The sequence below is a fragment of the Vitis vinifera genome, chromosome 13 (assembly GCF_030704535.1).
Source record: "Vitis vinifera cultivar Pinot Noir 40024 chromosome 13, ASM3070453v1".
NCBI classification, from domain to species: Eukaryota; Viridiplantae; Streptophyta; class Magnoliopsida; order Vitales; family Vitaceae; genus Vitis; species Vitis vinifera.
Window position 1 is genome coordinate 7,673,412 of NC_081817.1, and position 14,863 is coordinate 7,688,274.

A 14,863-nucleotide genomic window follows, 5' to 3' on the forward strand; every position below is an offset into this window, starting at 1 on the left:
TATGTGTTTAAGAATGCTATTTATTTTTAATTTTTATTGCAAAAATGTTCATAAAAGTTAGAGAACAAATCATGATAACATGAGACATTAAATACTTTTGAATTTTGAAAATGTTAAAACGTATTTGGGGGCTTTTATTATATTTCTTAATTTTTAAAAACAAAAAATAAAAACATATTTGATATTATATTAAAACAAAAGGTGTTATACTCTACACTCCATCCATCGTGGATTTATAAAATGAAAATCTATTCAAATCTTTATAAAAGTATATTATATAATAAATAAGTGAATAATAAAAATTAAAACTACGAATTACAAAGTAATGCAATAAAATCAAATTAAATTCCAAAAGACACGTACATATTATAATATTAAAAAATATTCTAATTTAACATATATACGACAAAATCACATAATCTAACCATAAACCATTATCTTTCTCCATGATCTTCCCTTCTTTGTTAAATCTTGCCGGTCTAACTTTTAGTTCTGGCCTTTCACAATTATTTGTGCCACCCAAAATTCTCCATGAATGTTTCTTTGAATATTATCCGGACATCCAACAAGTTGTGTAAAAGTGTCACTCAATTGAGATTTTTGACCTTGAAGCAAATATCTTGTGACTTTGGCGACAGTGGTTTCAATAACTAAAACAAAATCATTATCTTTGCTTAATGCGACCCCATTTGAAAAGGATAAGCCTCTTAGCAACACTGTCACTTTTTTGTCCTTGGATCATATTTTAGTAACCTTCCAGTCTTATCCCCAATTTGCATTGATATTGCATAAGCCCTAAAAAATTCCATTGTTAATCAATGGGAATGAGAATCATAACTATATGAACAAACATAAAAAAAAAAAAAATCTATATAATGAATAAATTGATGATACATACCATCTTTGGAATATGGTGCTAGTATTGGTAAAATAGACAACTCTTGTATTTTGATCAATGTCCAAAGCATTAGTGAATCGAAATGGGACTCCTTCTGCACTAATGGCTACTTATTTAGCAACTCCACCATTGTGCCCAACCACCAATAGCCCAAAATAAACATCTACAATGTAAAGATCACATGTTGCTTCATTGAATTTAAGACCCAATGGTCTTCCACATGCTCCATTGCATGGTTGAGTGATCCATCACAAAATTTAAGAATCCTAATCAAGTACAAAAACAAATACTTCAATTATTTCAAATACACTTACAATTACAAAAAAGGTTGAATTGAACACTAAAAGAATACTTTATGTCATGCAATTAATATGAATATACAACATAATTAAAAAATTAATTATACATTATTAAATTTTAAAATCTATTTAAGACATATATGTAATTATAAGTGAATATATACTAAACATAATGAATAAAAAATTTACTAGTAGTTTTTACCTGAACGAGAAAGTGATTGTAAACTCCTTCCATCCATGTTTTGAACCTTGCTAATTTAAAATTCTACCATTTGAGATGTTAAGGACCATCTCCATTACAATCGAAGGCAATACTTTCAGGGCCAAATACCCTTGAAGGAAGTTAATGTGTGTTGTAGTTTAGGGCTTGATGTGAATTAACACATTCAAAAAGAGCAATCGAAATAAAAGAGAAAATAAAGAATTGTGAAAGTTTCATGGTGTTGAAGAAAATGATGGACAATTCTTTCTTTGGTACTAAAAGTAAATATTATGCTACCCTTGAATCTATATATAAGAAGAAAATCATAGGTTATCCTAATTAAAGTCAAAATATAATTATTATAACATAAGAATTAGGACTCTAATTAATATCTTAAAGGAGTTCTTTTTCGAGTAGATTTGTTTTTAGGAAGTGAAAAGAAAGCTTCTGGATTATTTTGTTTTAATATGTTTTAAGAAACTACAATAGCCTTTTGAGAGTGGGGACTAATAAAAAAATTGAAAATAAATAAATAAATTATTTGAGATAAATTTATAAAATAAAGAATTTGGAGACTCACTCGTTTATTCATATTTCTTCTACTATTAAGTTATTCTATGATAAGAGTATTTATGAAATTAATGTGTCTTTGTATTTACTTTATACCATAATTTTTTATTTATCTTTTATTTCTAAAAAACAGAAATTAACTATATTTATTATTTATAGATCTTGAAAAGATAAGTAAATACTTTTGACTTTTTAAAAAATTATAGAAATAGTAACAATGGTCAAATGAATTATAATCCATTTGGTAGTGATTTTTTAAAACACTTCTAACATAAATACTGTTTTTGAAGAAAAATTTAAAACTACGTTTGGTTTCCGAAAAATATTAAAGAAAAAAAATGATTTTATAATGTTTGGTTTTAATATGGAAAATACGGAAAAAAAAATCAAATATAAATTAATTAGAAATTTACATATTTTTAAATTATTTAATCTTTATATATAAGAGGAAAAATAAGTGAAAATGAATTTGAAGTAGCATATAAAATAATTTATTGATTTTAAATATATATATATATATATATTTTCTTTTCTTCCACTTTTCTTCTTTATTTTCTTAACCAAAAACAGCCTATAAGGCTATGTTTGGTTCTTGGAAAGTGTCAAAGAAAGAAAAATAATTTTCTCATGTTTGATTTTAATATGTTAAATAGAAAATAAAATAAAATATAATTACAATTAGTTAGAAATTTATAGATTATTAAATTATTTAATCTTTATATAAAAGAGGAAAAATAAGTGAAATAAATTTGAAATAACATATAAAATAATTTATTCATTTTAAATTTATTTTTTATTTTCTTTATTTTTTCTTTCCCTCACATTTTGTTAGGAACAAACATAGTTTAAGTGTTCGAAAAAATCTTAAAAACACTTTTAAAAAATCGACATATCACTTGTAGTATTTCCTTAAAAAGCAAGATTCTTTCAAAAGGCAAAGAATATCTTAATGAATGCCATTTAATTGTGAAGGCAAGGCCCTATAGTTAAGACAGAATAACTGTTACACCGTAATGAATGCCCTGTAATTGTAAAGGCCCTATGGTTAAGACAAGACAGAATATTTGTTCCTATTGGTTCAGAATCCATAAAATGTCTAACATTATGGTACTGACTTTGACATTGTGAACCTTCTTTGCAGGGACGTGCAGCGATTGGAGGACGGCCACCTAATAGTTCTACAGTATCAACACCGTGGGATACAATGAGGGTGATGATGATGAAAGCAGATATTTACATGTAGTTTGTTACAAGTTAGGACTAACCAAATAAAAAATTTTAAAAGAAAAAAAATATTTATAGAAAAAAATTTAAAAATATATATATATATGGGGATTCATTCATGTGGTATTGCAATATTTAAAAGAAAAATAAATGATCTTTAAATTATATTTAAAATTCTTATAAATATCAACCATGTTTGGTATAATTAATGTTAATAATAAAATCATATTTAATAATATTTTTAAAAGAAAAAGAAAAAGAGATAGATGTAGGAAGAGATGACGTGTATGTGTTTAAGAATGCTCTTTATTTTTATTTTTTATTATCAAAATGTTCATAAAAGTTAGAGAACAAAATCATGAGAACATGATACACTAAATACTTTTGAATTTTGTAAATGTTAAAAGGTATTTGGGGGCTTTGATTATATTTCTTAAATTCTAAAAGCAAAAAATAAAAGCATATTTGATATTATATTAAAACAAAAGGTGCTATACTCTACACGTTAATCACTTAATCCATATGTCACAGATTTATAAAATGAAAATCTATTCAAATCTTTATATAAGTGTATTATATAATGTATAAGTGAATAATAAAAATTAAAACTACGAATTACAGAGTAATGCAATAAAATCAAATTAAATTCTAAAGACATATATTATAATATTAAAAAATATTCTAATTTAATACACTTATATATGGAAAAATCACAGAACCTAACCATAAACTATTATCTTTCTCTTGGACTTCACTCACAGGGCCAACATCCTCACTTAATTCTTCCATGATCTTTCCTTCTTCGTTAAGTCTTACCGGTCTAACTTTTAGTTATGGTCTTCCACAATTATTTTGTGCAACCCAAAATTCCCCATGAATGTTTCTTTGAATATTATCCGGACATCCAACAAGTTGTGTAAAAGTGTCACTCAATTGAGATTTTTGACCTTGGAGCCAATATCTTGTGACTTTGGCGGTAGTGGTTTCAGTAACTAAAACAAAATCTTTGTCTTTGCTTAATGCAACCCCATTTGAAAAGGATAAGCCTCTTAGCAACACCGTCACTTCTTTGGTCCTTGGATCATATTTTAGTAACCTTCCGGTCTTATCCCCAGTTTGCATTGCTATTGCATAAGCCCTAAAAAATTCCATTGTTAATTAATGAGAATGAGAATCATAACTATATGAACAAACTTAAAAATAAAAATAAAAAATCTATATAGCAAGGAGTAAATTTATGATACATACCATCTTTGAAATATGGTGCTAGTATCGGTAAAATAGACAATTCCAGTGTTTTGATCAATATCCAAAGCATTAGTGAATCGAAATGGGACTCCTTCTGCACTAATGGCTATTTGTTTAGCAACTCCACCATTGTGCCCAACCACCAATAACCCAAAATAGGCATCTGCAATGTAAAGATCACATGTTGCTTCATTGAATTTAAGACCCAATGGTCTTCCACATACTTGTTCCATTGCAGGGTTGATTGATCCATTACAAAATTTAGGAATCCTAATCAAGTACAAAAACAAATACTTCAATTATTTCAAATACTTCAATTATTTCAAATACTTTCATACATTTTTATCCAACATAAAACCTATACTTACAATTACAAAGAAGGTTGAATTGAACACTAAAAGAATATTTTATGTCATGCAATTAATATGAATATACAACATAATTAAAAAATTAATTATACATTATTATATTTTAAAATCTATTTAAGAAATATATGTAATTATAAGTGAATATATACTAAACATAATGAATAAAAAATTTACTAGTAGTTTTTACCTGAACGGGGAAGTGATTGCAAACTCCTTCCATCCATGTTTCGAACCTTGCCATTTTAAAATTCTACCATCCGAGATGCCAGTATAAGGACCATCTCCATTACAATCGAAGGCGATGCTTTCAGGGCCAGATACCCCTGAAGGAAGTTTAAGTTTGTTGTATTTTAAGGCTTGATGTGAATTAACACATTCAAAAAGAGAAATCGAAATAAAAGAGAAAATAAAGAATTGTGAGAGCTTCATGGTGTTGAAGAAGATGATGGACAATTCTTTCTTTGGTACTATAAGTAAAGGTTATGCTACCCATAAATCTATATATAAGAAGAGAATCATAGGTTGTCCTAATTAAAATCAAAATATAATTGTTATAAGGATTCTAATTAATATTTGAAATGAGTTCTTTTTCTAGTAGGATTCTAATTAATATTTGAAATGAGTTCTTTTTCTAGTAGGATTTGCTTTTATGAAGTGATAGAAAGACTTCTAGATTATTTTGTTGTTAGCCTTTTGAGGGTGGGGACTAATAAAAAAAAAAGAGATTATTTGAGATAAATTTATAATCATCTGTTACACCGTAATGGATTCTTCCAGCCTGAGGGCAATGCCACCATCTCAAGGAAGTTTCCCTGGGAAGGTAACCATTCTTGATACATTTGGAATGGGCATCAATGTCATCGACCCATTTTGGATAGGGCTACCACATGCGGTGGTGGGGACAGGTTGGGTTTGGATAATTATTTCTAATTTTTGGTTTAGAGTTTATCCAAATTGTTTTTTTTTTTTTGGTTTTTTAAAACATTGCAAATTTAAATTTATATAATATAAATTTAATTTAATTCAAGGCTAGTTTTATAATTACAAATAAATTAAAAAATAAATATTTTTTTAGTAAAATGTGAATAATAATATTATAATTAAATCATAAATTATATTTTTAATTAAAAAAATACTATTTTAGTATATATTAGAAATATAAAGATATTAACATCTTCATATTTTTTATTTATTAAAATGAATAATAATAATAATAATAATTTAAAATAATAAATTTTAATAATATTTTATTTAAAATAAATAATGAATAAAGTTTAACTTTTTTTAAACATGTAAATGAGTTATGTTTTTCATGCGCATATCTAATATTGAATTACAAATATAATACTTTAAAATGTTTTGATTTACTTTATAATTAATTAGATCGATTTTTTGAATTCAAAATTATTCTTAAAAATTAGAAAATGATTAATTATGTTATAATTTATAATTTATTTACCTAAATTAAAAATATATATTTGTATGTATAGGAGAAACAATAAAGTCATGACCATAATATATCAGTTTTGATTTATTATTTTTTTAACAATTAGATTTACTTTTTGAATTTATATTATTTTTAAAAATTGTTAAACTCATTAATAAATTCAATACAGATTGTCACTTGATTTGTAGTTCATATTTATAGTGAGAAAATTTATAAAAATATAGTTATGTGTAGAAAAAAATTAATAGAGCAATTATGAACTAATTTTATCCATAAAATTTTTTATTAATGAGCTTATTATTTAAGTTTAAAATTATTTTTAAAAATTACTAAACTTGTTATGAATCCCAATACGTTAAGACTTATTTAATTTTAAACCTATTTTCTGGTTAAAAAAAAATAGAAATAATGATTCTATGTAGATGGGAAATAATAGTCATTTTCCATCAATTTTTGCTCATAAATTTTTTGTATTGATTGAATCATTTTTTGAGTTTTAAATTATTTTTAAAAATTAGTAGACTCATTAATCTAACATATTAAGTTTTTTTTATTTGGAAATCATTTGCCTAATGAAAAAAAAATCAGAAAATAAGAATTTCATGTAAAAGAGAAATAATAAAGTTATTCTAGACTAATTTTTGTCCATAAAATTACAGTATTAATTGGTTCACTATTTAATTTTTAAAAATTATTTGACTCATTAATAAATTTCTTATTTAATTTAAAGCTTATTTGCGTGAAAAAAAAATTGAAAAATTAGGATGGTATGTAAAAGAGAAATAATAAAGTTGTTATAAATAAATTTTTATCTATAAATTTTTGGTATTAATTGTTTCATTATTTGAGTTTTAAATTATTTTTAAAAATTATTAGAGTCATTAATGAATCCAATACATTAAATTTTGTTTAATTTGGAGTTTATTTGTTTAGTAAAAAAAATTAGAAAATAAGAATTCTATGTAAAAGATAAATAATAAAGTTGTTTAAAACTATATTTATGCTCTTAATTGATTCACTATTTGAGTTTAAAATTATTTTTAAAAATTACTATTTGAGAACTAATATGAATATTTAATTTTTTTAAATATAAAATTATATAGGATATATGGTATAATATAATATAAAGGTAATTGATAGGAAATAGGGTTCATGGCACTGAATCCATACCCGGTTTATGAAATTCTCACCATTCTTATCTGATTAGAGGTGCTGACTGGATTGCCAATAAATTTTTTTATTATATGACGTGGCACCATCTTTTGTTAAATAATGTTGAAGAAGAGATTGGCGGTATGCTTCGAGTAAAAAACAGAGAGAATCCGATTTGAAGTTTTTAAAAATTAAATTTATCTCAAAATAATTTGAAATTCATGCGCTACATCAACCAAATAATTAATCGGTTGAATTTTTAAAAATATTTTACAAATTATTTAATATTTATTTAGATATATTTCTTATTTTTATTTTTAAATAAAATATAGTAATATTTTTTATACAAATTTATAAAAATTCTTAAAAGCTTATATTAAAAAAATAATGATTTCAAAAAATATTTAAAAAAATTGATGTATCCAAAATATTTTACCGCCTCCAATTTTAGAATTTTTAAAATTGATTTTCAAAGATGTTGGGTAAATTTATATGTTTTTTGTGTGAGATGCTTAACGTTTATATAAAAGTTCTTATTTTAAAAATAAAAATTATAAAGTATATTGTGATAGATATTATATCCAATTTATACAAACTATAATTCTTTTATTATTTTTGAGAAAAAAGTATTTTATTTATCATCTTGTTTTTTATCTTGTAATTTTAGAAAAAAATTCCTAATTTTTTTAATATAAAAAATATTTCTTGCAAACCTTATCCATTGTAGAAAAATTTCTTCAAAAATTTACTATTATCGGTTAAGGTGACGGATACAATTTTTATTTTAATATTTTTCAAAGGAAAAAAATAAACACTTTAAAATTTTATAAATGTTATAACATGTTAAAACATATTTGAGGGATTTTCTGACATATAATTTTTTTTTTTCAAGAAAATAAAAACTAAAATCATATTTTATACTATATGAGAAGATGGAAACATGATTTTCAAATTTATTAAAATTTTTTTTTTTTAAAGTGGTATACTCTTCGTGTTTTTTTAAAATGAAAATCTATTGAGAGCTTTATAAAAGTATATTTTCAAAATAATCGGTTGATTTTTTAAAAATATTTTACAAATTATTTAATATTTATTCAAATATGTATTTTTTATTTATTTTTAAAATAAAAGATAGTGATAATTTTTAAACAATTTATAAAAATTCTTAAAAGCTTATATTTAAAAAATAATGATTTCAAAAAATATTTTAAAATTTTGATGTATCCAAAATATTTTACCACCAATTTTAGAATTTCTAAAATTGATTTTCAAAGATATTGGATAAATCTATATGATTTTTGTGTGAGATGCTTAACCTTTATATAGAAGTTTCTTATTTTAAAAATAAAAATTATGAAGTATATTGTGACAGATATTATATATAATTTATAGAAACTATAATTCTTTTATTATTTTTTAGGAAAAAAAAGTATTTCATTTATCATCTTATTTTTATCTTGTAATTTTAGGAATCTACCCCCAACTCTGATCCAAGAAGTCGAACCCAGACTGAACGTATTGGTACTCCTGAAATAGTGGAAATACTAGATAAGGTGCGGGGTAAAGGAAACTTCACAAAGAATGTCTATCAAATGTGTCAAAAGGTAGCCTGGAAGCAAACAAACTGATATCCAATCTTGAGCAGATATATAAGAGACTACTGCGAAGGTAACCAAACCTGTTACTACTGAACCGGCTCTGAAGGCCCATAGATGCACCCACGTGTAGGGAGGGAGTCCTAATCGGAGGATCTACGGCTCAACCTACAAGGTGAAGGGTGGCTCTAAATGGATATGGGTGGACTTTAAAAGATCCCTAGCAGAAGCGATCGTACCCTCCGGCGGTACGCAACCATCTGCACGTCTCAAAAAGAGACGGGGTGCTTCCATGCAAGGTGGTCATCACCTCCACACGTGCACTACCTCGACATCCCAGGGGGTTTCCTATGGTGAAACCTCTCAAACTCTCGACGCTCAATGGTCAACTAAAGTGCACAGTGAATGGTGTGGGTGCATCCGAAAACCCTAAGAATCTAGAGCAAAAAAGGAAACACACTGGTCGCACGACTATCCATGAAACCTAGCTCGGGGCTATACAGGTCTTCAATGATCAGACTCCAATCGACATCAAAGTGTCGCTCTCCTCCAAAATGCTCTCGTGCATCGATATAGCCCGTCGCTAGACCCTACTCCTAATCTCTGGCTCGGTCAGAGAGCAAGCACACAGAAGGTCTCACACTTGCAATAGTGAGAACCGAGATGAAAGGAATGACCGAGACCAAGAGATTTGGAAGTAAGGGGATAGAAGTGAGACCCACATAGACAAGCGACATGCAATCATGTAGAGGGAGGGCAGTCATGCATCATACAGTCAGGCAGAGCAGAATATATCACTCATGTACACACAAGATAAGCGAGAATACGACAATCAAGACGAATAGTGATACAAACATCATGCTCAAATACGATCAAAATAGTATACAAGTCAGATAATCAACATGTCAAGCCGAGTGATATACAATGGTGAGTGTATGCATGTGAAGTGATCAGAAAAATCATGCCAAAATCAGAATCAATACACTAAGCAATGCAATAAGATCAATCATCAATAATCCAGCATGTCAAAATCTCAAATGAATACAACATCTAAGCATGCGTCGAGAAATCCTCAATGTGCAATCAAGAGATGAGCATCCACTGATCGTCCAATCAAATGCCACGTTTGCTTCACTCTAAGTTCAAGCTTGACCCTCTAAAAAAAATTCCCCAGTGGAGTCGCCATTTTGTGAACCCCGCATTTCGGCTCATGCGTTTCCCACTCGATGGCAAGCTCGATTTTTTTTTGTTAGAAAAAATGATTTTATTTGATTAAGAAAGAAAAAAAGAAAAAAAGAAAAAAAAATGACTTGGAGTCGCCACTTATTTTTGTTTTATTTTTAAAGGGTAAACAAAATAAGAAAGAAAAACCCTAAGTGTGACTCCTTGTTTTGGAAAAGGTGGTCTGTGAAAAAATCGGATCAGGTTCGGGGATCAGGTTACTTATCGAGAAGGTACGATAGAGACCGTAGCACCCCTCTAAGTCCCTAAAGTTGGGTCTCTACTAATAAAGTGAAACTGACGTGGCAATCGAATAAGAAAGTCAATGGATACTCGCATCAATCATGCATATATGAGAAACAAAATATGTACTGTGTATGATCAGAATGAGTGAATGCATACCTGGGCAGCAAACAGCAACGCGCTATCAAGAAACGGGATTAGTGTGCAATTAATGAATACAAAATATAGCCTATGCATATCGGAGTGCGAAACGAAGCTCAAGCGAAATACATTAAGCATGACAATTGACAGTCAAAAGGGGTCAAACATAGGGCCCCCAACGAAGCCCGATTTATTGTTCATGAGCTAATCCCACAAATCCCGTGTTTTAGAATTATGAAGGAATCACTATTGCTTATATAAAATCAGGAAGATCAGAAGATTATTTAGGAACTGAAATGTGATTAAAAACTATTCGAGTGAAAACTGGATTATTGGAGCTTATTTGAAACTTGGAGTATTTGGAATTAAATTCTGAAGATTAGAGCTCCGGTGATTAGATTGAAATTTGTTAAAGAAAATGAGAGACGGACTTTAGGAAGTTGAACTGCGAGACCATAGACTTTTGAAAGTTGAATTTATAATAATGATAGTAATAAGGAATGAACTTTAAGAAATTGAGAGTATAGATTTTTAATAATAATAATAGTAATAATAAATGAACTTCAGGAAATTGAATTGCTAGAATATAGATTTTTAATAATAATAAGAAATGAACTTTAGAAAATTAAATTGCGAGGATACAAATTTTTAATAATAACAATAATAATAACGATATAGTAATATTAGGAAATTGAACTGAGAGAGAGTATAGATTCTTAATAATAATTAATAATAAAAATAACAATATAGTAATATTAGGAAATTGAACTGAGAGAGAGTATAGATTTTTAATAATAATTAATAATAAAAATAACAATAAATGATAATAGCGATAATAATGTGGATAAACAAAAGGGATTAAAAGAGCTTTGGAATTAGAAAGGCTTAGGGTGATAACAATAATGACAATGATAATAATAATAATAACAATAACAATAAGGTTTTGAGATAATAATAATAATAATAATGACAACAAGATTTTGCAAGTTGAATTAATAATAATAATAGGAATAATATTTTAAAAGTCGAATTAATAATAATGATAATAACAATAATATTTTGAGAGTTGAATTAACAAGAACAATAATAATAATATTTTAAAAGTTGAATTAATAAAAATAATAATAATAATATTTTAAAAGGTTGAATTATTAATAATAATAATAATAATAATAATAATGATAAGGTTTTGAAAGTTGAATTAATAATAATGATAATAATAATGTTTTAAAAGCTGAATCAATAATAATAATAATAATAATAGGTTTGGACTTCGAAAATGGGCCTTGTAATAATAATAATAATATGGATTTCAAAAATGGGCCCGGGAGTGATACCCATGCAATAATAATAGGGACTTTGAAAATGGGCCTGGAAGAGAACAAACAAAAGGAACCAATGGGCTTAAAAATGGGTTAAAAGGGGTTTAGGATCCAGGCCTTTAGGGATGGACCTTGGGCTTTGAAAAGGGGTTAAAGTCTGGAATGGGCCTTGGGCTTCACCTTCATCAAGCCCAAGCCCACTTAGCAAAAATCATCATCCTCAAGCCCAGTAGCTACCATGAACACTCCCTGAACAGTGCTGTCACCAAGAGAAAATTCAAGCTATCCTTTCATCACCTCTGCTACCCCATCGTTGACGGCGCCGGCGGGGGTTTGGGCACCGTAGTCGTCGCTGTTTGGATGAAACTGGAATATGACAGCAGATTGGAGGGTGGTGACAGCAGTAGCAGCAGCTGCGGCCTCTTGGGCGTGCCGGAGGCGACCTTCGGTGCGCTGGTCGACGGAACGGGAGACGTCGGGATTGCGAAAAGGTGCGAGGGAGGTTCGGAGCAGCCATGCGTGGACAGGAATGGGCATCACGAGGGGAGCCGTGGCAGCGTCCAGAAGACGCCGCTGCCATGGTGGCTGGTGCAAACGTCCGCGTAGCCGGAGCGATTGATGACAGTTAGTGGCGTGATGAGTGGATGGCTGCAAGTTCGGGGAGTGTGAAGAGTGATGATGACATGCATGTGTGAGGATAGATGAAGGAAGTGGGTTGGAGGAGTGGAGAAAACGAGTTTGAGATGGCACGTGGTGTAGAGAGAGAAAGATGAGTGTGAAGGTTAGCAAGATGGGTATGAAGAAGAAATGGAGCTCGGGTCTTGGTGATGGATATGTGGGTAAGAGGATATGGGGGTGTCCCTGTGCGTGGGACTTGGAGGATGGGCTTGTTGGGTGTCATGGAAGAACGAGTATCAACATGGATACGTGCATGGTTTCTCATACCGCCAAGGCACAAATCCATGATCTCCTTCAACTTCTGTAATGGGCCAATATTCTTCACTTTTGCAATCACGGCAATGTAACCAATGCTCCGAAGGTCCCTCTCCGCTTACATCTAGCTCTTCTCTGGACTTTTGAGCCACAAACTATCAACAAGATAAACCCGAAACCACAGGTATGACTCGGCTCGGTTCATTTTATTCCAACCCCAGATCAAATAACCCACCCATCACAGTGAGGACATAGGGATGAAAGCAAGAACATAGGTTTAGGAGGCTCAAACGATTGTAAAGAGCCTCATTTCAGGAGGCTCAAAACATCCCCTGAAACCGGGTTAGTATAGTGCATGCACAGCAGAGTCATACGAGCCCCAAACTTAAACCACAAGAATGGTAATAAAACCAACAACAACAAAGTAAGAATATGATCTAGAAAACAATGGAGTTCAAGGTATAACCCTCGTCATCCATACCTAAATCAACCAACGAGTACGAAGCAAACAAAACGGAAGGAGATGAGGAGTATAAAGAAGAAAAAAAACCAAAGTAAACAAGGAACTCACCTCAGGCTCGCCTGCAGCCAACTCCCTTTCTCTGTCCTCTCCTTCTTCCAGCCTTACCCTCCGAGTGCTTACCGTAACCTCCTCCCTTTTCTTTCTTTTTTATTTCATCCCTTGTTCATATCTTCTTTGGCAAGCCACTACTTGCCCTACTGTTCCTCGCATCAGCAGCATGGCCCTCCAATTACCAGCATGGCCCCTGCCATCTTGACTTGCTGCACATCCCATCTCTCGTAGCTGCTTTCATGCCGAAATGGAGGTCCCCCCTCCTCACTAAATCCCACTCCGGGATCATCCTTGAAATGCCACCTTGCTTCAACTTATAAAAATAATAAAAGAAGGCAATAATAAAAATCATGCCATTGAACCAATATACTTGGTTTAAAACAGGGGTCTACACCCACTTTTTAAAGTTTTTTTTTATAAATTTTTAAATCAATAAAAAATTAGGTCTAGTTAATTAAAATGTGAGTTATTTTAAGATGTACATTTATTTACACCGCTTTATCTAGCAAATTAATCACTTTTAGAATCCTTCTGACAATAATTTTAAAAAAGAACTAATTACTTTTAGATTCCATCTTACAATCATTTTCAAAAACGCTTTTAACCTAAAAACGGTTGAAAAATTATTTGTAATGTTTGAAAATCATTGGTTTTTTTTTTCGAGAATATTTGATTGATGATTTTCTTAGAATTACTTTTATAAAACATTATGATTAAAAGCGCTTGTAGTAAAAACGACTCACAGCAGGGAAATGAAAGCATTAACAATGATAAATATGAAATGAACAAAATCACTCTGAAAAAACATTAAAATTTCAGTACTGAACAAAGCCAAACAAAATTACCCAAAAACGCTCATCCCCAATCTCCTCCAAAGTTCCAAACCACGACCACCAACCTCCTAATCGTTTTTCCTCCTCTTCTTCTTGCTTTCCTGTTCCTCCCAGTGCTTCATTCCTCCCTCTTCTTCCTCTCCCTCCTCTCCTCAAATTCCAAACTACTCCTCTCCTCTCTCTCGTTCTTCTTGTGACCCTCATTGTCTCGTTTATGCGTGCGGCTGGATTTTGAGCCTTTCAGCTCTCTGTGGAGTTGAGTTAACTCGTTGAACGCCTCCACAGTGCGGCCAAGGTAGGCGGCGACGGCCTGGGAGGCTCCGGTCTCGGCGGCCACGAAGGCTGTGAGAACTGAGGTTGCTTTCGAGAGAGAGAGATTGGACCGGAAGACGTTACTCTTCCTGAACTCGTCTTCATCTTTTAGGTTCGGTTAAATTGCTTTTCAAATTCTTTTCCTCCTCCTTTTCTTCTTTTTTGTTTTTGCTTCCTTCTTTGTTTTTTCCCACACTTTCTCATCAACCAAACGCTAGAGTGGAACAAAGTTTCCCTTCAGGTTTTAAACTTCAATACCCCCAATCCAAGCCCACTACGGG

The 14,863-nt window shown here is 30.1% G+C and overlaps 1 protein-coding gene and 1 pseudogene across 1 annotated transcript; both read right to left on the reverse strand.

Annotated features, from left to right (window-relative positions):
• Positions 1 to 486: 486 nt before the first annotated feature.
• LOC100261570 (protein STRICTOSIDINE SYNTHASE-LIKE 10-like) lies at positions 487 to 3,982 on the reverse strand (annotated as a pseudogene).
• LOC100244446 (protein STRICTOSIDINE SYNTHASE-LIKE 10-like) lies at positions 3,912 to 5,238 on the reverse strand. Its single transcript, XM_019224212.2, has 3 exons — positions 4,997 to 5,238; positions 4,442 to 4,711; positions 3,912 to 4,331 (listed from the first exon to the last, which is right to left on the reverse strand). The coding sequence occupies exons 1-3, from the start codon at positions 5,236 to 5,238 to the stop codon at positions 4,025 to 4,027; spliced, it is 819 nt and encodes a 272-aa protein (XP_019079757.1). The 3' UTR covers positions 3,912 to 4,024.
• Positions 5,239 to 14,863: the final 9,625 nt, after the last annotated feature.

What these genes read in the sequence shown, in the direction of transcription:
- LOC100244446 (XM_019224212.2), bottom strand. Translation starts at nt 5,238, where the DNA reads ATGAAGCTCTCACAATTCTTTATTTTCTCTTTTATTTCGATTTCTCTT. An exon ending in GCAATCACTTCCCCGTTCAG is followed by an intron (nt 4,712 to 4,996) that starts GTAAAAACTACT and finishes GTACTTGATTAG; the next exon opens with GATTCCTAAATTTTGTAATG. An exon ending in AGCACCATATTTCAAAGATG is followed by an intron (nt 4,332 to 4,441) that starts GTATGTATCATA and finishes GGAATTTTTTAG; the next exon opens with GGCTTATGCAATAGCAATGC.